The sequence below is a fragment of the Bombus affinis genome, chromosome 5 (assembly GCF_024516045.1).
Source record: "Bombus affinis isolate iyBomAffi1 chromosome 5, iyBomAffi1.2, whole genome shotgun sequence".
NCBI classification, from domain to species: Eukaryota; Metazoa; Arthropoda; class Insecta; order Hymenoptera; family Apidae; genus Bombus; species Bombus affinis.
The window spans coordinates 16,501,595-16,528,067 of record NC_066348.1 but is presented as its reverse complement, the minus strand read 5'-3'; the positions used below and the strand labels follow the sequence as shown (position 1 = coordinate 16,528,067).

General features: G+C 34.9%; 4 protein-coding genes across 8 annotated transcripts; 1 reads left to right on the top strand and 3 right to left on the bottom strand.

Annotated features, from left to right (window-relative positions):
• Positions 1-36: 36 nt before the first annotated feature.
• Positions 37-7,210, bottom strand: LOC126916686 (leucine-rich repeat-containing protein 20). Of its 2 annotated transcripts, none has more exons than XM_050722714.1 (4): positions 6,434-7,210; positions 1,554-1,697; positions 1,219-1,386; positions 37-1,129 (listed from the first exon to the last, which is right to left on the bottom strand). In XM_050722714.1, the coding sequence occupies exons 1-4, from the start codon at positions 6,588-6,590 to the stop codon at positions 966-968; spliced, it is 633 nt and encodes a 210-aa protein (XP_050578671.1). In that variant the 5' UTR covers positions 6,591-7,210; the 3' UTR covers positions 37-965. The 2 variants fall into 2 exon arrangements, with proteins under 2 accessions (XP_050578671.1, XP_050578672.1); XM_050722715.1 differs by lacking the exon at positions 6,434-7,210 and adding an exon at positions 2,307-2,694.
• LOC126916682 (integrator complex subunit 4) lies at positions 2,782-20,731 on the top strand. 3 transcript variants are annotated; one of them, XM_050722708.1, is made up of 8 exons: positions 2,782-2,934; positions 3,423-5,923; positions 17,577-17,992; positions 18,059-18,385; positions 18,470-18,734; positions 18,799-19,261; positions 19,343-19,826; positions 19,914-20,731. In XM_050722708.1, exons 2-8 carry the CDS (start codon positions 5,897-5,899, stop codon positions 20,653-20,655), a joined length of 2,724 nt encoding a protein of 907 aa, XP_050578665.1. In that variant the 5' UTR covers positions 2,782-2,934; positions 3,423-5,896; the 3' UTR covers positions 20,656-20,731. The 3 variants fall into 3 exon arrangements, with proteins under 3 accessions (XP_050578665.1, XP_050578664.1, XP_050578663.1); XM_050722707.1 differs by lacking the exon at positions 2,782-2,934 and having other exon boundaries at positions 3,136-5,923; XM_050722706.1 differs by lacking the exons at positions 2,782-2,934; positions 3,423-5,923 and adding an exon at positions 16,984-17,509.
• On the bottom strand, positions 10,484-16,831 carry LOC126916681 (PDZ domain-containing protein 8). 2 transcript variants are annotated; one of them, XM_050722704.1, is made up of 9 exons: positions 15,821-16,830; positions 15,553-15,745; positions 15,218-15,480; positions 14,058-15,135; positions 13,705-13,967; positions 13,419-13,622; positions 12,411-12,560; positions 11,641-11,823; positions 10,484-11,564 (listed from the first exon to the last, which is right to left on the bottom strand). In XM_050722704.1, exons 1-9 carry the CDS (start codon positions 16,211-16,213, stop codon positions 11,352-11,354), a joined length of 2,940 nt encoding a protein of 979 aa, XP_050578661.1. In that variant the 5' UTR covers positions 16,214-16,830; the 3' UTR covers positions 10,484-11,351. The 2 variants fall into 2 exon arrangements, with proteins under 2 accessions (XP_050578661.1, XP_050578662.1); XM_050722705.1 differs by lacking the exon at positions 12,411-12,560 and having other exon boundaries at positions 15,821-16,831.
• Positions 20,672-26,340, bottom strand: LOC126916680 (nuclear pore complex protein Nup214-like). The gene is made up of 5 exons (XM_050722702.1): positions 26,173-26,340; positions 25,671-25,961; positions 21,310-25,579; positions 21,035-21,221; positions 20,672-20,939 (listed from the first exon to the last, which is right to left on the bottom strand). The coding sequence occupies exons 1-5, from the start codon at positions 26,203-26,205 to the stop codon at positions 20,912-20,914; spliced, it is 4,809 nt and encodes a 1,602-aa protein (XP_050578659.1). The 5' UTR covers positions 26,206-26,340; the 3' UTR covers positions 20,672-20,911.
• Positions 26,341-26,473: the final 133 nt, after the last annotated feature.

The window sequence follows — 26,473 nt, the reverse complement described above, 5'->3', positions numbered from 1 at the left end:
AAAGGAAATGAGTTAGAAGGAAGAATAAAGGAGAACTGTGTTTCTTAAAGTATATTGTAACATTTCGCGGACAATTGACTAGATCAGAAATACAGAGCAATACATTCTGATACCTGTTGTGCATATACACAGAGCTACGTTACAATTAATACATAATACAGTTTAATGTACATATCGTTTATATAAATTAAATACAATTGTTCCTGTAAATTCTTACCAGTCCATAAGACACGTATCTAAACAAAAGAAAATAATGAATTTTCGTATATTCTAATCGGTACATTGGATTTATACTTGTCGTTCTCTTCTTTTTCTTTTCAATGTTTTATAAAATCGAAAGTATTGATCGATTTATGGCGAAAATGTCAGCAATAGATCGCCTATATATTGGCAGTCGTTCGATTTATTACATAATATGTCGCAGTGTGTCAAGTCCACGCATAAAAAATAATAAAACATATCTTAAATGTACAGGATACTTATTTGGAGTTAGTAAAAATATGGTAGTAAATTGAATCGGCAGCTCGCGATGTTACACATACATGGATCACAGCATTCCGCGGGCCAAATGAGCGAGCAGCATAATAATATCTAAAAAAATCCACACGGTACAAAACGAGAGTAAAAGAAGTGACAATCAATCGCTATCCACGAGATCAATGAAGAAAGTTCCAGGTACGCGGCAAGTCTATCCTTAAGTACAGATTATAGGAAACATCAATTGGAGAGAGTTCCATTTTCTGATGATTCTTGCCGCATATCATCACACCTGTTATCGATCAGTCATGTGCTTTTTTGTCACTGTACAAAATACTTGATTTGTTCGGAATTCGCGTAACAATCTGCGAACTTTTGAACAATCTCAGTCAATAGTAATGGAAGCAAACTACGTCCATGTAGAACGATTATTCAACGATCAGCTGCTTTGGCAGATATTATTGTTTTCTTTGAACTATGCATTCACTTCAAATAGTGAGGTCCTCCCATTCTTCGACTTGTCGAGGGGTCAGTTCAATTTTAATTCGAGTTAAAGTACTTAGAAGATCGTGCATCCTGGCCGTTAATGGATTGGCTTGAAGATCAATAAATTCCAACGCGGGAGCGTGCCTGAGTCTTTCAACGTCTATGTCTAGAAAATTTAAATTATCAAAATTACCAATAATATCGATAACTGAATCATTTGAATATCCTTTATATAACAAAGTAAGTAATGCTTACCAATGATTGAATTGTTGTTAGCAAGAAGCCGCTTGAGTTGCGGTATTCGACATGTAACGGGTGGCAAAGCAATGAATGTATTATGCGATATATCCAACCTTTCTAAAGCTTGCAATTCAGCAAGTTCTTCTGGTAGCTTACTCATTTGATTATGACTCAGGTTCAGTTCTAGAAACGATTACGTGTTTGAATTTGTATTACAGTGATACCTTTCAGCTTAAATAGAAAAAAAGAGATAAAATTTTCTTTAATTATCGAAAACAAGATAATAACAGAGACGAAAAAGAAATTAACAGTACGAATATTTGATTAAAAACAAGTATTGATCAACTTACCAGTAATCAGAGAGAACTTGACTGCAAATTTTGGTGGAATTTTTGTTATCACATTCCCTGACAGATTACATCTTTTTAACTCTGTGTGTCTCATTAAATGATAAACTGCATCAGGTACCTGCATTAGTTGGCATTCTGACAGATCTGAAAAATATAAAATGGTAACGTTAAAAAGTGTTACGTAATTACTTTGTTTCAGACATGAAAAAAAATATTTTCCAAAATCTATATCTGATCAAATTAAATACATCAACAGTTATATAAACAAGACATAACGCTATATTAAACGTATATATTCCATGTATTATACATATATATTTGAACTACGTGTCATAAAAAATAGCGATGTGTTCAATTTTCATAACTGGAGCACGAAGATATTGCGCCCGGCCGTATTGTGTTCTTGACAGATCAGCTGTCGAACTAGGTCAGTGTATCAATATTCCACGACGATAACAATAGCAGTTTGCACACTTTTCAATTATTGTTTCTTACATTCGAAGTTACAGATCGAATCTAAACCGATTAAGCACATAGAAATTATATTGAAAACGTGAAAAGCTTGGGTAAACATATAAAATTTTTTATAAAACCCGCGATGCACCTGTAGCAGCGAGAACTAGGTCATGAACTAAATTAAAGTATCTACAATGACAATTAATTTAAACAGACTAATCTTAAATGTTTACGAGAATCGTGATTTTGACAGTCTATGAAAACGATTTTTTAAATATTTTACAAAGTACAATTTACCAAGATTGTTAGTTTCTTGTGCATCCTCGCAGCGCAACACTACTCTCGTGACGGCGTTCGCCATCTTGCTGAGGCAAACTGACTCAAGTTAGACGTCTCGCCACCTTTATATGAAACATTTATTTTCGACGAATTTCAGAAATAAATAGCACGCGTTTGATGACCTTGGCATTCACTTTACTTTCCGGAAATTCGTGCTGTGATATTGTGACGTGGAAATCAATGACGATAATGTAAAATGTCTGATACATTTTGATATTCGTAGTATCATATTTTCTTAATGATTGAAATTTAAATTTATCGTTACCTAATTTGAATTTTAATAAGACAAAAACAAATTTTCGAAGCGTTTTGGCGATATGAAAATAGATGCGGGACACTCGCTTGTTTGATATTGCGCTAGAAAATCTTGTCGCCATTTTTCGGGCGCTTGCGCGTTTAGTTCTGATTTTGTTATGCCTTCTTCCGTTTCGCGTCAAGTAATATTTTTATGATTTATATTATTGCAAATGTTTATGTACGACTTAAGCCGATTAATTTTGTTACCGAAGCGATATATTTGTAGTTCATGATACTTAACATCGTGCAAGATAAAATATTATACATTACTTCAGGAATCGATTTATAAGTACAGTATCGAACATTTGAAAACTTTGCTACAACGAAACTATATTTTTTAACATTATTATCTGTTTCAAACTTTTAAACACAACAATTTCGTCTTTTATTATATTTCAAACGAAAAGATTTTCAACGCTATTGACTGAGTCAACTACCTGACTATGTTTTACTGTTTGTATTGACAGTGGCGATGACTTTTTGCTATAAAGTAGTAAATGGCTTTGGTGGCAAGCTACCATTTAAGGTTACGTTTCCATACATGGTGGCGCCTCGCGTACCTGTATTCATATAGCGCACAAGGTGTATACACTCGTATTTTATCTCATGGCTATGAAAATATACAGTATCGTCCATGTTTTACATATGAAAAAATAATGCTGTTCACATAAAAATTAATAATTCTCCGATTTCTTATGAAATAAGTCTATTCCAATCATACGCATTTATTAAATATTCATAATACGCTTACTAATGTAAATATTTTTTACGGAACAGCGTTCAGGTCGAGTGATAAAACTGCCAGCTGACTCACTTACTCAAGCACAAGTTTTATACTTTGGACAAATAACGCTACAAGTTAACTAAGTTTTCATGCATCGGTAAGCCCGATTTTTTTATTGTCGGATCCATATGACAAAAAATTTGAAAGATGAAATTCTAGTTTTATTGAAAGAAGATAATGAGCAGAAATATCGTAAGGTTTTGCTAGACAAAAATCTCGCTTGAATGTATTAAAAAATAATGGGACAACAATGAAAATAACATGATGACGTAACAGCTTAGTAGTTCATTAACACTTTGTCGTGGATGCATGTAAAAAGATCAGGAAGAAGAAACGACTCTCGTGCGACATGCAAAGCGCGAGCATTTACTTTGCCAGGGCCTCGTAGCGGTTCACTATTCCGAGATTGACCTTTCGTATGCACAAATGCCTCCAAAACGTACAATAGATCTTCCTGTTGGCCGACTGTTGACTCACAAGTTGACGCATCCATATATCGCACAATAATATCAATAGCCAATGTTAAAGTGTTTACAAACTTAAAATTCTTTATTGATATAGTTAAAATACAATACAAAGTATTGTAAAAAAATGAAAAAATTGCAAAGGGAACATAACGGCTCGGACGTCATAAAAATATTTCTATTAGCACTGCAGTTATACGGTACACGACGTAATCGTATTATTTTAAGCTTCGTTCATAAAGACAAAATTTGCAACGTGTTCGGATCGATGGTTGGATAGCTTAAGAAACAAAGACCGGATACAAGAGTTGTGTAACGCAATGTTTATCCAACCAATTAACTATGCTAGAAGCCGGAGCGAGCATTTCACTTTTATTCGAATTGATGCACGAGCCGCTACCGCAGCAAAGAACACGACCACCTGTTACGTATGCTTGCCTAATGCATCATACTAACATTAGATATCCCTATCACCTAACGAGCTAACGTTATAACATCTCTTTTGCTTTTTCGAATGATAATACTATGTGGGTAAAGACGCGGGGAAAGACATTTATATAGAGTAGAATAGAAAGATACTTTTAATTATCTTATGCCGAACTTAAAGAGATAGAATTAGGATGAACTCTTAAATGACAAAGAAATTCTTGATAACACAATTCAGTGCTGACTATAACCAATTATATGTGCGAAAATTGAAAAAGAGGTATCACTTCTGGTTGTTGGCCCGATGCTTCTTGTCAAAACAATTTTTCTCGAGTATTGCTACAAGTGTTGTTACAGAAATGCGCATTCGGACGTAGAGTGACTCCTTGAACGTGGCTGCCAAGTACCTCTCGCTCTCATTTTCTCCGCTTCAAGACTTTCGCCAGTTACCGATTAGAAATCTCGTATTTACTTTTGACGGCTTGACAGTAATGTTCTTAATCACGATAGAGCTAAGAGAAAAAGAACGTAATTAAGGCATTATAAGAGTGCGCCTAAAATAATTAACAAACAAAGAGACAACGAAGAGATAAGGTAACACCCGATACAGATCGATTCAAGACAAACCTGGATGAGGCGACATTGAGAAAGGTCTCAAATCTATCCGGATAGGCAGATAAGGCGAGGACTGAGACTCGTTCTTACTTCCAGGTTGAATCAGGAAGCGAGTCGCGTGATCTATACGGTGGTTCGAAAAGTAAGTATCGACGCGGAAGACATTAGCGTACTGGTGACGTTTAGCGTACTGGTGAACCTAGTTTGTCACGGTAGTTTGAAAATCGAGCTCGTTACGGTTACGGGTCAGTCGAAACAACGAATCAAGGCCGGCTAGAAACGCGTATCGAGTTGCCAACTATATTAGTCCTCTAAACTCTAACCGAGCGAGTTCTAAGGTCGCTCGATACGACACCACGTCTATTAATTTATTATTCGATCGTTCGCAATTTATTGATAATGCCTCCTGCGGAGGCAAAACGATCAAAATTATTTTGCGATGGAACAATTTCTTTGTGATTCCATATTTATCATGTAAACGATTTAGTTTACGTTATAAGCGAACATCAAGTTGCTTTCACGATTTTGCACACGTTAAGAAAATTATTTGCGATGTTCGAGTGCAATAGGGAGTCGAGCAAATTACATTACCGGCAAATGTACTGTTGCGAGTCGATTATACCAGTAGGAGATCGGGCCATGCGTTACAAACAGCTAGCCAACTTAAACAACCTGTATAAGATTTACGATTTATCCGATCTGCGATATATAGTTCGTGCTTGACTGCAAGTACACGTACAAGCAAAAATTTTTAGCGAAATCGATTAAGAAATAATCCACTAGATCAGATTTGAACAAACGTGAGCGTGGAGGTGATAAGGAATTAGTCTGAGTATACTATTCTAAAAAAACGTATACAATTTTAGCATTATCCGATATCTTATCTGAGCTTTTATTATCATATACACGAAGAAAAGTGCGCAGCCCATTATGCGAATTGTTCTCTGTTTCGTGAAACAATCATGGCGTTTTTATTCATCGATCGTACAGTAAGTATAAATCGAGAAGAACATCTTGATCTAATTTTTAGAGAATCATAGAAACGCGAATATTACTCGACGAATGTTCCAGCACGTTTTCTTTCCCCAAATGAAATTCTCAGCCGAGCGAAAGTGTAATACCTCAAAGGCGGAAAGATATCGTAGCGTAGAAAGTATCAAACGCGAAGTAAACAATTACGTTTCGCTAACCAATTCTACGTTAGCGAAGTAGTTTCTCGAGTCAACGCTAGTAAGGAGAAATATACCTTTCTGTCTGCTCTTTTATTAATAGTTTTTCATTTTTTTTTTTTTCTAAAAAGAAAACTATGCGTTTTTCTCTTAAAAGAGTTATTTTTATTTTTCTATCAGAAAAGGTTCAAAGATCAACTTTTTCCGCAGATTTATTGTTTTACATTCGAAAATCCAACGAGCAAGTCGAAAGTTTGTCGATGTTAGGAGGCGAAACAGATTAAAACGGTATCAAAGATAGGAAATCATACAATGATAGATTTGACCCACCTAGATTACAATTGTCCTGCGCCTCTTCGCACCGGGAAACTACCCTAATTATCGCCCGGCCCGCCAACTGGACGCAAACAGCCATAGCCACGTTCCTCTCTCCTTGCTCCTGAGAAATCTGTTGCACATCGTCACCATTGTACGCGGGTGGTCTCATCTCTTCTACGTTCGATTATGTACGACGGACGTGGAAAAATCTTCGTAGAGTTTTAAACGAAAGAAAGGAACTCGTCTAGAAATTCTATTTATTCGGAATCGAACGATCACTGAATCTCTTCAAAGTTGTCTAATCACTGTCGAACTCGTTGCACAGTGATCAAGTACACGCTTTTACGGTTTCTTCCTCGAAGTATCAATAGCACCCTTGATTCTCTCCACTTCTTCCTCGCGCATTAAAAAACAATCATGTTTCGGGACGCAACCTTTTGATCGTACACAAAGAACGCTTGGAACGCACTTTTCCGACGAGATACTCGTTGCCTGAAACTATCGCGTCTAATGCGAACTTTTAGCGTTGTCGTCGCAAATGTTGTCGGTATGTTTATCGAGAAAACAACGGAGAACCGTTGGCTTCTGAGAACATCGATGAACCGATCACGTCTGAGACGAGATCGTTGTGTCCTCGATCTTTCACGAAGCTGCGAGATTGCTGCGATTTTCTGTTTTTCCCCGCACTTGAAGAACTCTCAGAAAGTAAGGGGAAAGATATCGAAACGAGAGCGTTTCAGGTGACGCTGGCTGGCACTGAAGTGCAGAACTCCACGCGGTGCTATTTAAGCCTTCGTAGCAGAGTCTCCCACCAAAGATGTATCTCGAATCAGCTGACTACTTTGTTTCAACTCCCTCTCTTTGTTTGAAAACAACTGTAGATGCCACAACGCATATGTACAGCCAGGTGCACTCGGCCTGCAACCTGTCGAAATTGGAGTTAGAATTTTCACGAACGTGCAGTCAAGGTCCCAGCTATCAGAACACGTCTCGTTTCAGGGTTCGCATTGTCGCATTGTCCTTTCAACGAAGAAAGAACAGGATGAATTTTCGTGGGCCGTTTGTGCGTAGCTTTTCCGCGTTACGCTTCTTAAGAGTCGAACTACGTTAAACACGGCATTGAAGTTTCTTCGTACAGAAATAGGCGCGTAAATACGACTATTCGAAGGCCTTTGTGACATAGACGAAGGAAGTCTGAACGTAAGATTGACGGAAACAGGAAGGGATCGTCGCAGGGAGAAGCGTAATACTCGATGCAAAAGTTCTCGCGGAACGGGATGACTCATCTAATTGCACGTTCTATCGAGATTGAGGTTCTTTTGATCGTGCCTGCACTCGGAAGAAACCTAGATATCGTGCGTGTAAGTTTGGAAAGCGTCTGCACGTTTACGTGACTCTGCGAATGACGCCGGCCAACTTCCTACCAACATTTCGTTACGAGCTTCCAAATTCTGTTCCTCTTTCGACTTGCCATTTTAATTAATTCCACGTTTCTTTCATCTATAATTCATGACGCGTTATAAAGAACCGTCTGAAGATCGTAAGATCCGTGGCGAGCCAATTTTTCGTTTCATATTTATCCATACGTCCATAATTCTTACGCAATACTGTAAAAGCGAACGAAATTTCTCAGATGCGTACGAAGCGTAAAGGGGAAACGTTCGATGATAGATTAGCTGAAAGAAACTATACAGCGGATTAAAAAATTATTATACAACCGCATGTACAGAAGATTCCTCGATTGTCGTTGTTCAAATACTTTTTTATCCTTTTTATTTTCATATATATATATATATATGAAACACATTCAATATATATATATATATATATCGAATCGCGTCGTTACATAAATGTGCAATTAGCGGCGTAGCTCACGCGGTAAGGACGAGGAAGCGAACAAGGTTCAAAATGAAAAATGTTCAACGCACACGATTTTCATACGCTTCCGCTCCTTTTTTCGTGACGAAAGCTTTGTTCCGTTCTTTCCGTTCACCTTTCCATTCCTGTTCGAAAAATATTCGCTTGAAACATCGTCCAAATCCAAGGTCGAAAATACGACGAACCATCCGTTCGGCACGATGCCTACTGCGCCATTGCGAACGTTCATTATTGCCCGTCCGTTCATCGGTGGCGAACTTTTCCAGTAACCATTCTGTTTCACTTTTCTTCGTACGTATTTCTTCGCAAACAACGCGATATAAAAATGGCACGTACGCGTTTCGCACGACAATGGAAACGAACACGCGTTACCACTCGGAAAATTTCTCGACGTATTTCTTTCCAACAGACTATAAAAAGTAAATCGATCGACAAACTTGCTAAATATATCTTCGTTATCTTGGACAAGAGTCGACGATCTATGGGAAAGGATATCGAACATTTCATCGAGAAATATTCGAAAATATAAGATACAATTAATCTTCCGTTAAGTGACGGTTTATAAAAAAGACTGCATACGGACATGTGCGTCGTTGTTTCATCGTGATAATAAACAGCTAGAAGGAGCATCTGGAATAAGTGATACTGCCAGGGCATCTTTTCAGACAAAAGAAAACATCGAATGCGCGTGTTTTGGCCGACGTCGCGAGATCGAAAAGCGTATTCGTTTCACCGCATTAAACAACGTATTTCTACGCCTTTCTCCCGAAAGAATCTCTCGTTCGTTCGATCACGCGGTATTCTGGAAAAGAAAATCTTTATGACTCATCCGTTACCAATCGTATCGAATATTCTCACCAAACTATGGAAAGAAAAAAGAAAATAGTAGATTCGAATCTCCGATTATCCCTGATTTAATGGTGAATTAGCGCGGAGAGGTACTTAAGAAAAATCAATCGCGTCTTTACTTTTCCATGCAGATCTTTTCTCTCCATTCATTGCAGAGTCCAGTGCCCAACAGGGATAAAATGTTTATACGATTCTTCGGTATGTTTGGCACGTGGCCAGAGGATACTGCGCGTGCATTTCATGGACGAGAATAGATTCGCGGGCCAAAATCCCCCATGACTTTTCAGTCGTCGTATTCGTATTGACTCTCGCATGAACGTGCGCGAGATATAAGCTACGCTGTATCGTGCTGAGATCGATGCACGCGGTCCATGCACGTGTATACCCTCTTTTTCTCTCTTTCCCCAAATGATTTCTTCCTCCTCTCTCTCTCTCTCTCTATATATATATATATATATGTATGGTACATTTACATACATCGACAAGGAAGATGTTCGCGGTTTTTCAGTCTCCAACGGACCCATTTCATGTTTAAAGAAGGATCCTTGATCGACCTTTTAATCCGTAATAATGAACGTAAAACATCTGCTCGATACGCTTACATACATACATCCTCTTTGTGAATTCGATGACTTTACGTTTTTAAAACGACGCGTAATTTTACATCCGGTCAAGACTGCCGAGTTCTGATTTTACGCCAACTGTGATCTGCCAACACGTGTCAGAAAGAAACATCGTGTTCCACGAATAATTCGCGCAGTAAATTTTTCTGAATCTTGAGAAGTCGTACGCCCGTGTGCAAATGAAAAGTATCGCACGGGGAATACGATAAGGTTGACCGGCAGCGATCGTCGATTCACGATCAAGTGAAAAACAAAATGACATCCGAATTGTTGGAAATTTTATATTACGAGCTATATTCTTCCTTGCTTTAACGATGCAATGTGGCCTCCCGCGATTATAATCTGCGAAAAACCTTCGCAAAACGTCTCTGTTTGACCGCGAACATTGGCCCTATAAAATCTTTGGCTCTGACGTTGACTCTTTGTGCGCCCGCAAGTTACTGCGTCTCCGTTTTTCGAGTATTTTCATATTTACCAAGAATTCGGATCTTCCACGTAGTTTAAACGGAAAGATCATCGTCACCGATAGATATAAACGAACGTCTACCCGATTTCGCATTTATTCGCATATATTTCTCGTTGGACGAATGAAACATTTTCGATACTTAAATCATCGCTTGGAACAGCGTGTTTCGAGAGAATAATCACTCAAGAAACGGTTTTCGTTAATCTTGTTATTAATAATACGAGTCTTAAATAATACGAGTACAAATTATCACTGAACACTCGTTCAATAATCTATATTGATTTTCTTATATTTATTTTACATATTAACAATAAATCGTAATATCTTGTTAAAGCCATGAAATATATGTATATATCAATACCTCGATGTTATCTATTCGTGTTATCTATGGATGGAATTCTACCATATCGTGTATTTCATTCATACTCGTATGTAGATAATACTAAAGTTGATATTTTTTAAATCAGTCGCAATTAATGTATTTCGTTGCAGCCGGCTTACAGATAAGTAAAATACGATTCAGTAAGAAACAAAATCTATTCTGAATTATTTAAATCTCGTAATCGAAGGTCAATCGTTATATTGATATGAAAGAGAATAATATCTGTTCCGCAAAACTATCGAATACCGTAATTAAATCTCTAATTACCTACTACCTTACACTTAAACTCAAGACACTATTTTCCCGTTTTTGTTATCCTAATCATTCTATAACACAACTATTTACCTACACCGCTGAAAATACTCTATGCGTAAACACAGCTGGTATACGTTGTACTCTGTTCTCTACGAGTATACATAGAATCTGTAAATACAAGTCTTAATATTTGGTGTTCTCTGGTAAACTATGAAGGTATCACGGTCAAATTTACGAGTATTATCTAGAGGCCTATTAACATGAATGTCGCTGAACGATTTATAGAGAAATTTCAAAGCAACCATATAATACGTCCAATTGTAAGTACGTATATATATGATACAGATACCTGAACGGATATTTATAATCGATCAGAGTTATCGACGATTTCTGTATTAAACAGACAGTGAAGTGAAATAGAATGTACGCGGAATTGGAATGTATATCGATAGTTTTGTTGGCATTTTCTCATTGAGGTTAAGCCTGTTGGGATTCCCTGTTTCTTTGAGATCGGTCTAATGCTTCTTGCGCGTGTTGCAATCCAGCGCAATAATGCAATAGTAAGACACTAAGTGCTTGCACTCGTAAATCGCTTTGTGCAATTAATTTAATACTGTCCATTTCTCCGCTTTGTGATAATTCCAATCTTGAGGCAGTTTCCGCGTCGAGCGCAGTTTTCAGCTTCCCCATCTACGTTAAACGTTAATATTAAATATACGATTAATTGATATATGCTTTATTAATAAAAGTTCAATATTATTTTTACCATGACATTGATTTTTTCAACGCGTTCTAGTGGCTCCAAATGTTTGTACAGAAACTTGCCGGTATCTTTAGCTCTAGACATAAGACCATCGTCCAAATCGCCAGCTACTAGAGGAGCTGCCACGCTAGGTTCAGCACCCTCCAAGAGATCAGGACTTATGCCCAAGCCACCAACCAATGAATTCTAAACGTTTCAACAATTCGATCAGATTCGTCGGCAATTTTAGAATCATTTTTAAATCTTGACCCTAAAGAATAGATGCACCTACCTCGATTGTATATGATAGTAAAGGTGTAAAGAAAGCATCGTTTATCACTCTATGTGAGATTGTATTAGTTATATAGTATCGATACAACAATATCTTATATAATAAGCATGGCGATCTCGATGTGCATCTGCGTGTCTGTTCTCTCCAAATAACAGTTAGTGCCATGAGCAATAAAAAATAGTGTGACTATTTGCGATAGGAAGGATAGAATAGAAAGCTGGTACAAAGTTTCAAAGACATCGCACGTACAATGAACGACAAGCGAATTAAATATAATTGAAGCTTCAAAATGACAGTCAATATCTTATTGTTAGTCATAAGCGTGTTTTCTGCCCCTTACAATTGCTGGTACAAAAAATAGAACAAAGAACAGAAATAGAGCAGAGAAGGCCCAAAATTATATTTGGTATAATTAAAATTGCTATTGATATTTAATGCAAGGAATATCAATCTGAGATCCTTCTCTGTTCCAATTGAACAAATTTGTGTTATTAAATTCTACCTTGCGGGATGCACAGGGACTTGGGGGAAGACTTCTAGATGCCAGACCAGTACCGGAAGCCGGTGGGGCCAAGCAACTGGTACTTCCAGCCTTCTTCAGGCCCAATAGAGTATTAGCTATACTAGCCTTCATGGCCATCATAGTTGCACCCTGATTAATCGATCAACGGATTTCACATTTTTAATACCAAATTTAATTTCAATTATAATTTCATTTAATATCAATATTAATAATTTTACTTATTCGATCGACAATACCGATAAACTATTAAAAAACAAAGAGAAAAAGGAGAAACGATACAAGCAATCGCGCCTTCTATCTCATTCTTGATTATTTTATGTGTAAGGTTTACTAGACAATAATAAAACAAATGATCTATTCACTTACAAAATTCACAAATACTCAACATTAGAAGCAAGGTCAAGGTGCAAACCTACAAAAAACCTTCACCTCCCTATTATGCAGATGACCAATTTTATTACCAACAATAAGGTGAATCACACTTAACAGTTGTTTCCCTATGTACAAAATACCAAGAATACTCTAAATATTTCAAGTACACATTAATTGCCCAGAAACTGCAATTCCTTGATTACAGCATTACATACTGTACAGTCAAATATAACTAGTAAAGCGTAGATATGCATAGTGATCGTAATTTTATATTTCTTTTGTAAAATTTCACTGTAACGACAATTGCATAATAAAATTTTATCTTTCAAAATTAATGTACAATTTTTTTTAATAAAAATATAAATTATATATTCATATATATTACATATTCAATAAATTTCAATTCAGAGATCCAACTTTAAGTTGCAAATAGTCTTAAAATCACTAAGTGGCATATTAAATCACAATGAAAAAACGAATAAGAATTTATATTTATTTTATGGAATTGTCAACTACAGCATTTATTGCTGTTTTAAAATGTTGTCTAAATTTAAAAGTCAACAAGTTGACAATGCCATTTCTGTGTAATAAATACTTTTATTACGTCTTGAGTACCTGTACATTATCTTCACAACTGGTTAGAGAAATCTCTGGACCTGATTCCCCAATAACAGTAGTAGGTTCTATTTCGTCTGCTTCCAATGCCATTGTTGTTATACTTTCGGCTCCGCATGTTCCTGATGCTTGACAACGAACTTCACATTTCTTATGACACACCATACCACAATCTCTGCACTGCACTGCATCTTTCAGCCAAATCTATATAATGGAGATATATGTAATTACATTATTTACTTTAAAACGTACATATAAAGAAGTAAATAACTGTGAGAACATAGACCTTCTTTGTACAAAAGTCGCAATGTGTTGCTCTATGAAAATGAGTTCTAATAAAATCGTGCATCTTTTTCTCAGAAATTTCTTCATTCAAAGGTGGTTGTGTTTTGACAGCTTCTGTACTTTCCTTTTTCCCTGAATCACCAGTCATATGACGATTCGGGTAACTAGACTCCCACAAATAAGATAATAAAATATCACCATAACAAAGTGTTGGGTCGAATCCTGAATATCCTTGTAGTTTTGGATGTACTGTCGCCAAAGAAGCTTTTAGAACAGTATATAAAATTAGTAAAAAATAGATACAAATAAATATGATATTAACAATTATACATATTTAGTAAGAATACTACACACCAGTATCTGGTGGTAATAAAGCATAGCATTTAAGATAATGACCAGTTGAGGATGTATAACATTGTGCCAGAATTAATTTCATAGGGACATTAATATATCCTAATAATTTTGCTTGAATTTCTCCTCCTCTTACACGACCCCACACTCCTATATTTAAGTACTGGAGTTCTGAATCAATTTGAAAAGATCTAGTTTCTTCGAAAGTGATTAAAGATGCATATTCTTTTTCTTTAGTAGTATAGTATAAGTCTGATATATTTGTTACATAGTTATCGTCATTAAAGCAAAATTGAGAGCTACTCGATATTATCGATTGATTCGAAGTAGTCGAAATCTTTCTGGAAGGGGTAGTGTCTGGTGTCTGAGTAGTATCATCGGTATATGCGCTGCTTTTCCTCCTTCTAAACAGTTTACTACTCATTTCCAATTTATCAGAAATTTCATTTTCACAATCCTTTAAATCCGAAAATTTTATTTGGCTTTCAAATTTGATCTTGCTGTCTTCGGTACTGGGCGTATCTCCCTTATTAAATATAAAATCAGTTTTTAATGTTTTCTTATCAACTCCTCTTTCTGCTGATATCCTTTCACTATCCAATTTCATGCTAGCTTGTTTGTCCGAATCTGCTTTAGAATATTTTCTTTCAACCCTTATGATAAAACGCCTCTGCACTGCACTTTTTACAAATTTAGCTACTTGATTCATGCTAGACACCTTTTTGCCATCTACTGCTATTAAAATATCCCCTTTTTTCATCTCAGCAATAGCAGCAGGACTTCCAACTATTATAGTCTCGACTAACACACATACATGACCTACTTCTGGCACAAATTCTTGCTTAAACACTACGCCAAGTTGCTGAGAACCAACTTTACTAATAATTAAGTCCAACACCATATAAGGAACTCCAGTATATTGAGTCAGATATACCCAAGGTGTTGAGTCTATGCTTATTGTACAATATACTTCAACTTGTGATCTATCCTCTGCATTAAGTATATTAGGTCCAAGATTTAATCTAGTCACTTCCACCAGTGATACCTCCAAATAACCTGGTGTCAATTGTATATTGGCAACCTAAATAAAAGTTTTAAATATTTGTTAAATATATTCTTTTTCAATATTTTTATGACTTTTTAAATAAAAATATATATTTTACTTCGGATAAATCTACTGCTTCATCGTTTAGTCTACGGAAAAATGGTTTGTAACGCATTTTATAGCGAGGTAGTGTATGCTTCCTACGCACAGCTCTACGAATTTGTCCTGTGATCAAAGAAATGATCTGTGGCTGTAATTGACGACCTTGAAATTGGGATTGTACTTCCAATTCAAGTATAGGATCTGAATAAAAACTTAAGGACCAGTGAGTATATGGAACACGTGTAAACTGCAACCTAGCTCTGCCACTGATACGTTTCACTAAAAAAGATGTTACTAACTATTCTACTAGAATTTATTCAAAAATAATATTTAGGGAAAATAATTTCTTACCTTGTAAAGCCATATATGCAGTCTTTCCCAGTAGCATTTTAACATCTATTGATAACTGAAAATTTCCAGAATAATGTAAATCTAAAGATAAATCCAATGTCTCCAATAAACCTGTATCAGCATCTATTTTTGAATCTGCAACTTCTAAACCTTTTATCGTGGGAAATTGTGAACCCAGATTCAAGTCTCTTAACTGAAAATATATATAAATTATTATTGATGTAACTTTAGTGGAAATATAAACAATACTTCTAAGTATATACTTTACCTGTACACTGTCTAGCAATTTGCCAGTGGTAGATTGAGTTAATAATTCTTTGAACTCATTATTTAGCTTTCTGTACAACCAAAGGCGTACTCTCTCAGCATTTCTAAGTTCATTAAACAAAAATTGCAATGTTAAATTTATTGCCAAGTTTTCATTGCCTTGGCACATACCCTGGCGTGATATGCTTATGAAACTTGTTTTTTCATCTTGAATTTTGTCAAGTAACTCTTTAGGTAACTGAGCCTTGCCATGGTGTTTTAATTTTCTTGGTGTACTTTCCAAAGGTGCTTGTTCCAAGTATTTTTTGAATAAATAAAATTCCAGCACAAGTGTACATATTATACCACACACAAATGTAATCACAGATATGCAAATATATTCAAAAATGTCCATATTAATATATCATCTATTGGAAACTCAATGATTTCGTTGAGTAATACCAATGTCTTCACTACTAAGAGCGAAAAATATTCACACAAATTGTAGAAACAGTTACTCTCTTATAAGACAAGTATGAAACAACAATCATGTAAAAATATTATATCTCAAATTTTTTTAAGTAATATTTCTAAGATAAGTACATTGTCTACGTTCATACTAAATATTAGGAACTCCTATAATATCTACGATTTTTAATCGATCATAAACAAAATATTGTTTTTGTAAAGCTGTATTACATTGTTATGAATCACCCTCGTTTCACGGATCGGCAAATATTCAGAACACTTTCACCTACCATTATAAATCAAGATTATGACATTTTCAGAAAAATATGAATAACCTTTCTAACGATTTAAAAAATATTCATGTTCACAAAAAAATATCCGTACAATACATATTAGAAAATCTAATAACACCAATGAGCATGGACAAAATGTATCATGACAGTTTCCTATTGATTTCGGCAGCCATGTTAATGCCAAATAAACTTGTCAATTTGACAGATTCGTCGATTGTTTATCTGAAGCATGATAAATAGAAATATTGTTTATATTTTTTATCCCATATTAAAATAAATAAATTGAATATAAATATCATTATTACAATATTTTTAAGTTTATTTGATATACGTAATAATGAAAATTATAAAGATACTTCTATTACTGTCGTTATTATGTTTATCAAGAAACAAAAATTTATAATAACAACTAATATTTTCGCACAAAGTGGAAAATAAAAGAGCATAAAAAGTATGCTAAAGTTATAAGTCAATATTTAGTAAAATAAGTTATATAGTTGTTGTATAGTATAGTTAGGAAGTTGTTGAATTTTCCTTTATAAATAGAAGATCTGTTATTTAATTTTTTTAATTAATAAAAAGTATAGTAAGTCATTTAATTTCATAATACTTTGACACATGACATACATGTATAAGTGTAAATAGTATAGCATAATCAACACGTAATCAGCTGAGAGCGTAACTATATAAGTTTGTCTCCAGACTGCAGAAAAACACATATTTTAAGTTTGAGATATATATGTAACTTATGGTGTTGTAAATGTTACTAACAACAAATAAACGTTATTATAAGCTTTAAAAATTAAAAGTTACTAATTTTTATTTCTTACTTAATATGAAATAATAAAAAATATATGGTTAATCTCTATAGTTATTAAAGAATATTATAACATTGAAAAATGGCAGCTTTAATGAAGAAAAGGGTGTTGGCAGAATTTAACCAGAGTCAAGTAAATTAAATGATTTGTTTCAAACAAATTTATATTCGATATTTTATTTGATTAAACTTGTTTATAGGTTATAAATGAGTCACCAAAGAGATTAAAAACATTACACCTTACATCTAGTTCAGGTAGTAAAAATGGGATAGAAGGAAGTTCAGCATTAGCTTACATTGAGTGCCTTGAGAAATGTAAATGTGGTAATGATGCTTTACAACTTCTTGTTCGTATATCTGATACGATTGCATATATTTCTCCGGAAGATGTTCCTTCCGTAGTAAAAAGGTTGTCAGAAAGATTTGCTATAGAAACAGAAGCAGCAGTTCGTGCCAAAATTCTTTGGATATTTGCAGAATTAGGAGATGTAACAAATGATTCGATAGAAAAGACAAAAATTGTTAGTGAAACTGCCGAACTTTTAAAAAACGAAGAATCACATAGGGTAAAAAGCCAAGGATTAGCAACATTATTGAAGTTGGGAGATTATCATAGGTATCATATACATATTTGAAATTTTTTTTTAACATTAAAGAAGAAAAATAATTCATTAAATTTTAGGAGCCTTGTATTGAAGATTGCCCGTGAGCATTTGCCTGATACCTGGCATGGTGTACAGACACGTTGTCTTTCTATTATTGGTAGATATTTAACTGCAAACACTACAGATGATACTTTACCACTTGTTAGCAACTATGCACATTCTCAAGATCCAAGGGTACGTGCACAAGCATTTGAGACGATGGCTGAACTTCATTCTTATAGAGGCTGCAGATTACCTGCAAGCTTTTTTGGAGAAGCTTGTACTGCACTCAGAGATGATTATGAAATAGTTCGTAGAACTGTTCTTAAATTAATATGGCTTTTAGGCAGAGAATACCCCGAAAAGTAAGCAATATTTAATATCTATTTCAATCTGTTATCAATATTTATTGTCAGCTATATTATCTGTTTATATCATCTGTTTTATAGCATTATTATGGGAACAGATGGAGAAGATATACGTATGGTGGATTGTGCATTTTCCCAAATTTGTAGCCTTATGGGTGACTTATCACCAAGAGTTAGAGCTTTAGCAATGTCTCTTCTAGGGACAATGAAAGGTGTCTCACAGAGATACATAGAACAAGCATTGGATAAAAAACAAAAAGTTGTAGAAGCAGATAGACCAGAAGTAGAAGAAAAGAGCGGATCATGCGGTGCATTTATTCATGGTTTGGAAGACGAATTTCTGGAGGTAATATTATTTACTTGTTTGTTATATAATTTATATTCTAAGCAATTAAAATAAATACATTCAGGTGAGGACGGCAGCGGTTGAAGCCCTTTGTACCTTATCTTTAGAACAACCAAATATAGCCAAAATTTCATTGGATTTTATGGTTGATATGTTTAATGATGAAATTCAAGATGTTCGATTAAGAGCTATTGAATCATTAAGAAAAATGTCTGCGAGCGTAACGCTTCGTGAAGATCAATTAGAAACAATTTTAGGAGCACTAGAAGACTTCTCAGGCGAAGTACGAGAAGGCCTACATGCTACTTTGGCTGCCAGTCGGCTTGCTACAAGAAATTGCCTCCATATGTGTGTAAACCGCCTACTCGATAACTTAAGTCGTTATCCACAAGACAAAGAAAGTATTAGAAATTGTTTGGCAGCATTAGGGGCCACGCATCCATATTTAACATTACCCTTAGTACCACAACTTCTTGGACGTCATCCGTTTTTCGATACACCGGAGCCGGATGTCGACGAACCTTCTTGTATCCTTCTAACGATTCTCTTTACAAAATATAAATTATACTAGCAATCTTATTTTTATTATCCTTAACTACAAATAATAGATGCAAGCGTGTTAGTCTTAATATTCAATGCTGCACTTCACTGTCCAAGCATGCATGCTCTTTTTACAGAGCATGCATCTAAACATTATCATTATTTACGCGATACTATGCCGCATTTAGTCCCTCGCTTGCGACCAACCATAACAAGTGGATCAAATTTTGGGAAAGAAGATAAAATTGACGAAGAAACTGGACGTGGAAAAGAATTTCTAGAAAAAGTAGTTACAGGTGTAGAAAATGCAAGGCCTGGAGGTAGAGTTCACACTCAGCTCTTAGAAGCTGCAGCTGTCGATCTCGATCGTTTAGCGAAAATGGATTATCGTATGGAAGGAGCTGCGCGTTTTACTGCTTTATACATAAGAAGTTTACTACTTTTGAAATCTGTATTAAAAGAATTTTCAATATTATCAACGAATTCGGTATCTACAAGCCCCTTGCCGAATACAACTACTAATGTTTCGGTTCTTCTTCAGAATACTCAAAAGTATGTTAAGCAGCATGTTTGTTTTTGTAACATATATACATACATATATGGATATTTATTTATAGATAATTTATATGAATGTTACAGATTACAAAGACTATTTAGTGGATTAGGTGAAAACGAAATTATATTAGCCAATGATGTGTGGTTGAAGGCATTGGCAGTAGAATTAATTCGAGTTACAAGAAGCGTGACAGGAAGAAGTGCTCTTCCACTCGCGCGTCACTTTTTATCTGAAGCCGATATTCTATCTCAAGATCCGACAAAATTACCATCTTTCTCTAGAGCTCTGGTACTTCAAATTCCAACTTTAGCTGATGTAAAGCCAGGGTCTTTAACACGAATGCTTTTACCATTATTACTAACACCAGCGTCACAAGGGGAAGAGCGTCTTCCAAGACCATCAGTATTTACTCGGTTCTGTAGAGCAATTATCGAAGAACCCAGAGGTGATGCAGATGCAGCACTGAAGTTTACTGGAGGACTTCTATTAGGAATCCCATTGACAGCAAAAATATTGAATTTACGAGATCCTAGAATATTACGCATTAAATTGAGGCATCCTGATCAACAAGTACAACTACTATTACCGCGTCAGTCGGATTTGCGACTACAGAATATAGAACAAAATGATTACAGATTAAAAACTATAGTTCTACTGTCCCATCAGGTTTGGATGGAAGCTTGTAACGTAGAAATATCTCTTGCACTTCTTGTGCCATCTTCAGCTGTATGTACGCATTCCCCCCTTGATGATCCATGTGTAATAGATCTTTGCAAACCAACTAAAGTATCAATTGCACCAAAACCTATAAAGCGAGGTATCTAAATGTATCTTTATAGCGTCGTTTTATAAAATCTTTTATTGTATATAAATTCGAAATATATTGAATCATATCAACTTATGTATAACACAGATGTCAACAATATTTTAATACTAATATGTTTGATCTTTTTTTCTTTTTTATAAAAAGTAATCGTAAATACACGATTTAAACAGACTGAAAGAGCACGAGAAGTCTATCTTTTTTTAATAAAAATAATGTATCATTATGGATAATTTATTTAATTTAGATATTTGTTGACTACCGCCAAGTGGAAAAAGAGCTCCCGCTATAACAAAAAGTACATTGAACACTTTTTACTTTATGAATCTAAAGAGTTATTAAAAAATGTAAAAAATAAAAAGAATTTAATTTTTAACTTACCTCGTAAATACTGGAGATTTTGGTACATCTGTGGTTTTTTGTGCTAAGCTACTGAAACTAAGCCCACCTGATTGACTCGCTAGAGTTTCAAATGTGCTACTACCGCCACTTACATTTCCAAAAACTTTCGGCATGTTGTTATTAATTGGAGCAGGACTTCCTCCCATAGTAGGTGGATTTCCAAATGCTGTTTTATATATTATTAGTAATTAAATTTAGTCATAACTTAAAAAAGAAACAAAGTCTAGAAAAGTGTAATGTGATATGTTATTTACCTGGAGGGCTAGTATTGACTCCAAATGCTGTTGTCGCAAAACCGGTGCCAAAGACTGGTTTTGGTGCTCCAAACGTTGGTGGTGATCCAAATACTGGTTTAGCATTAAATGAAGATGTTTGGCCAAAGGCATTAGGTTGTGCACCTAATACAAGCTGTTCTACACCCATTGGCGACGTATTAGCTGCGGTACCGCCAAATACAGATGGAGATCTTGCTGAAGATAACGCTGGAGTGACATTGTTTGTTGCACCACCAAAAAAGGATGTAGAACCCGTGTTTGATGTGGAACCAAATATTGAGTCAGATTTCTGGGCATTATTATCAAAGACGAACGTTTGAGGTGTTCCGAACGTATTTATCGAGGAAGTATTTCTTCCGAAAATAGAATCTGATGAGGATACTTGAGTGTTTCCACCAAAGATCGAATTAGTATTAGTTCCGCTGAAGATTGAAACTTCGTTCGTTAAAACTTTAGTCGTTTTGCCAAACATAAATGTGCTCTGAGCATTTTCAAAAGGCTTAAAAAGAGGTGTAGTAGTAGCTGGTTTTCCAAACGTATTATCTGTTGGAGGAACTACTGGCGTACTTGGAAACTGTGAGTTCATTGTAAGGGGAGGTTTACCAAAAACTGGAGCAACTGTACTTGTTGCAACAGTTCCGAATGTAAGTGTAGGTAACGTAGCGGTAGTAGTAGCAGTTATAATAGTAGTAGTAGTTGTTGTTGTTGCTGTAATAATAGTGGTAGTAGTAGTAGCAGCAGCAGTAGCAACAGCAGCAGCAGCAATAGTAGTAGTAGTAGTAGTAGTAGTAGTAGTAGGAGTACTAGTAGTAGCAGTACTAACAGTAGTAGTGGTAATAGCAGTAGTAGTAGTTGTAGTAGTTGTACTAGCAGTAGTAGTAGAAGTAGTAGTAGTAGTAGTAGTAGTAGTAGTAGTAATAGTAGTAGGAGCATTGGCGGAGCTTGCTGTAGGTAACATAATGGGACCTTTCTCAAAAGGTCTTGATAAAGTACTTTGAAAAGGAGAGATGGTAGCAGAAGTTGTTGTCATTGTATTTGCTGTTGTACTTGATGTTGTGAAGAAACCACCAAATAGTGGCATGGATGAAGTAGTTGGAGTAGAATTTGACATTTTTTCAAATACAGAAACATTTGATGTACTGTTCAGAATGTTGAACAAAGGTGTAGTAGAAGATGCAAGTAAATCTTGTACAGCACTTGTTGGAAGGCTAGAAGTTGTTGCTTCAGTATGAGGTACTTCTACAATTGTAACAGAATTGTGTTGTGCAGAAATTTGACTTTCATTAGGTGAGAGAATTTGATTAACATCAGATCTTCCAAACGTAGCTTTGCAGTTATATTTTCCATCGGCACTAGGACTATTATTAGTAGATATACTAGGTGTTTGATTAGATGTCTGAAGTCCTGTAAATGACCCTGTTAAACTTAATACATCTTGTGTTTGAGATTTTGTCGCTGGTGATGTCATTTTTAAATTAAATGGAGTAATAATGTTTGGTGATTTCGAAGCAAAAGAAATTGTTTGTGCATTCATTGTTTGTGATACAACAAATGTACTCTGTGTAGTACTCTTTATTGGTGCAGGGATGGTAATTGGAGTAGCAAAACTAAATGTAGATACTGCTTTGGTTTTTACTGCTGTTGTCACTGGTAATGTCACTCCGGTATTTGGAGTAATTTGTATCTTTTCTAACGAAGTCTCTGGTGGTAATGCATCTTTTAATGAACTACCATTAAACAAGTTATTTTCCGTTTTAATAGTATGCAACCACATTGATTGGATAGCTGGATTTTGTGCTGCTGTTTCTTCTAACTTTTGCACTGGTGTATCAAATGTAGTAGTATCAACCTTAGGAAAAGCTTTTATTAAGTTAGATGAAGTATGAGCAGGAACATGTAATTGCATTTGATTTAATGTAATAGTATCTTGTTTTGCTTTAGTACTTTGAGATCCCCCAGTAGTTGTTGGTATACTAGATATTTTCTCTGCTTGTACAGGTTTATTTCCAGATATAGGAAAAGTAATGCCAAAGCTAGGTTGTTTGCTTTGTATTTTGTTTTGTATTGATATATTGTTAGATTCACTTGTGCATTCGCTTGTACCAATTCCTGCTACAATGCTAGCCATAGAATCTAAAGGATCAATATATGTATTCTGTTGTTTAGTAATTGTATTTTGTTTGGAAACAGATTGATCAACCTTATTTTTTGTATTAATGCTGGTAGTATTTGGAGAGGTTAAAGAGGACAAAGTCTCTTCCAAACGATCCTGAATATCTGAAGAACTAACAGGTCTTATAATCCTTGGAGTAGAAGTAGATAAATGTTCTCTCAATTTAATTTGTTTTTCTTGAGTAAAACTCAAAGTTTTAGAAGCAATTGCCTTGCATCGCGCTTCTATGATTCCTGTATTTCTTGGAAGAATGGTTGAATATTTTGACGGTGTGATAGTTAAATTAGATAATGAATGATTCAATCCAAAAATACTATTATTACGAGTAATTAATTTCCATCGCTTTTTAAGGTGTTCCATTCTACTTTTTTCTTCTTGTATAATTTTACTATGTAATATAAGATTCTGATATAAAAACTCTAAATGAGGTATTTTCATTCGTGTAGTTTCTTGAGATTTATGATTTGACCATTCTAAGTCTAAAATTTTACTAGCTTGAGTTAACTGCGTTTGAGTGTAATAATAAAGTTTTTGTAGGTCAGACATTTTATTGTTATCTCCACAATTTCTAGTGGTAATATCGTTAGTTGCTGCATTTTTTGATTTTGTTTCTTCAACCCAAGCAAATGATTGTAATAATAGCGCTTTCAAATATGCTATGTCGCTAGATAAACTATTTGTTGTTTCTTTCAATTCCCGTAAAAACTGATCTATCACAATAGATGTGTCCACAAGTTTTTGACGTTCTTCTTCTGTATCATAATCTAACGTTTGTGGTTCTAATCTTTTACGTAATTCTTTCTCAAACAAATTATGTTCTTCTATATATGCATGATTATCTTTAGCATCATCATCTACAAATGGTTTTGGTTCCACAGACTCTTGTATAATTGTTTCTCTAATTGACGTTAATTTAATATCCGGTTTTGCAATTTCTTGAGGTTGAATTTCTCTAGTTGGTTCCAATTTCATTCCCATACTGATTTGTTCAGGTCTCTGCTCTTGCTGTGGTTTCTCAGTTGGAGGTAATGTAAAACTAGATTTTTGAATAAATTTATTCAAAATATTCCCTGCAGAAAGAGGTTTTGAACGTTCAAGAGTATTTTCTGGTTGCTTAACTAGTGGTGTACTAGTTGCAGCACCATTCATAATAAGAGATTTTTCAGGACTAATGTTTGACTGTGTTTGCGGAGGTATTGCAATAATTTCTGTAGGTGGAGAATTAATAGAAGGACATTTGGGACTTAGATTCACCATATGAAAGCTGCATAATTGTCCAGATGTTGCAAGAATGTGAAGTATAGGAACAGGATGGGGTAAAGTAGAATCTGCCCCCCATGGTAATTTTCTAACTGGAGATTTATCAATAGCTAAACCTACTGGATAGCTTTCTGTGGTGTGAATCAATGGTAATTCAGCTCTGCCACTATCTACCAATTGCCACTGATTCCAAGTAACACCTTTATCTGTAGATCCTAATATAGCTATTTCACTGCTATTGCTACTAGCAGCAATAATTAAGCCCCATTCTGGTACATGATCAAAGTAATAACGAGGAATTGTTCCTTCTGCTTCTGAATCTGTTATTCCATAAGTAATATCTTCATAACAAGTGAAAACAGCATTTGTTTCACCTTTGGGGGCATCAATTACAAGAACATTAATTCCCTGTTCATTACCCAAATAAGCAGCACAAAATTGATAATTGCTAACCCATAAAATACTAATAACTTCACCAATGTATGGATTGGGGCCAGGTATTGTCCTTGCTATTTTTAAATCAGGTTTAAGTTGTACTATACTACCATTTTTACAACCCACAACAATTTGTTTTCCTTTAGGGCTCCATGCTGCACATAAGGCATTTATATGTTCATTGTTCAACTTTTCTTTCAGTTCGAAAGTGTCCAGTTCGGTTGTAGCCTTTTTCTTTTCTTTTATTTTAAAACTACCAATTGTATAATCACTAGCTATTGTACACAACATCCTTGGTACAGCGGGATTCCATCGTAGATCATACACAAGTATATCTCCGCTTAATGTAGAAATTTTAACTTTATGTAGTAATTGTAAACTCTAAGGAAAAGAAATATGATTACAATATGCTTCGAGTTACTCAGTAATAATTCAAAAGAAAGAAATTTTATATAAAATAGATTAAGCGTACATTTTTCGTAAGTGCTTCTGCATCATAAATTAAAACCATAGATCCATGTGCCACGGCTAGATAGGTACAATCACAATTAAGTGTTAGTTTAGACACAACTAGAGGCACATTAAATTCTATTTTCCATTCTGGGTCACTGTCTTCTCCTGGTTTCAATATAATTATTTTATTATTTTGTCCTGCATATAACAATCCCCTCTTTTTATCTGCAGCCAATAAACTGCATGCAGTTGGTGTGGATGTGAATGCATCTAAAATTTTGGAAGTGTTTGACTGTTTAAATTGAAATTCCTGAAAAATAATTGCATTAATAAAATAAATATGATAACACCAAACAAATATAATAAGAAAGAAATGTATATACATATATTTCCTTATACTTGAATATAACAAAATAGTATGTCATAAATATTTGATTTAAAAATATATTTTGGTAAGGTTATAGGCTGCATGTATATTGCAAATATTGACAATTGCATTTCTAGGAAATAACATATAATACCTGGATGTCCTTTGGATCAGACGCAGCTTTCATGTCTAATTATTTTATAACAGTCTTCATAAAAATTAATCCAATAGAAATTAAATTTCTTCGGGTTCTTGACAAGATTAAATTTAAAGTAAGCGAAAGTAACAATAGTTCCACAAACTTTGATTACGTAGATTAAGATTGTACACATTTGGTATTTTTCACAGAAGAATCTTTTAGCTCCTCTAGCGGCATCAAGACACAAGTTTGGGAATATTTAAATTAAACAAACTAACAAAATTTAGCATTAAATATTATTATAATTACAATATCT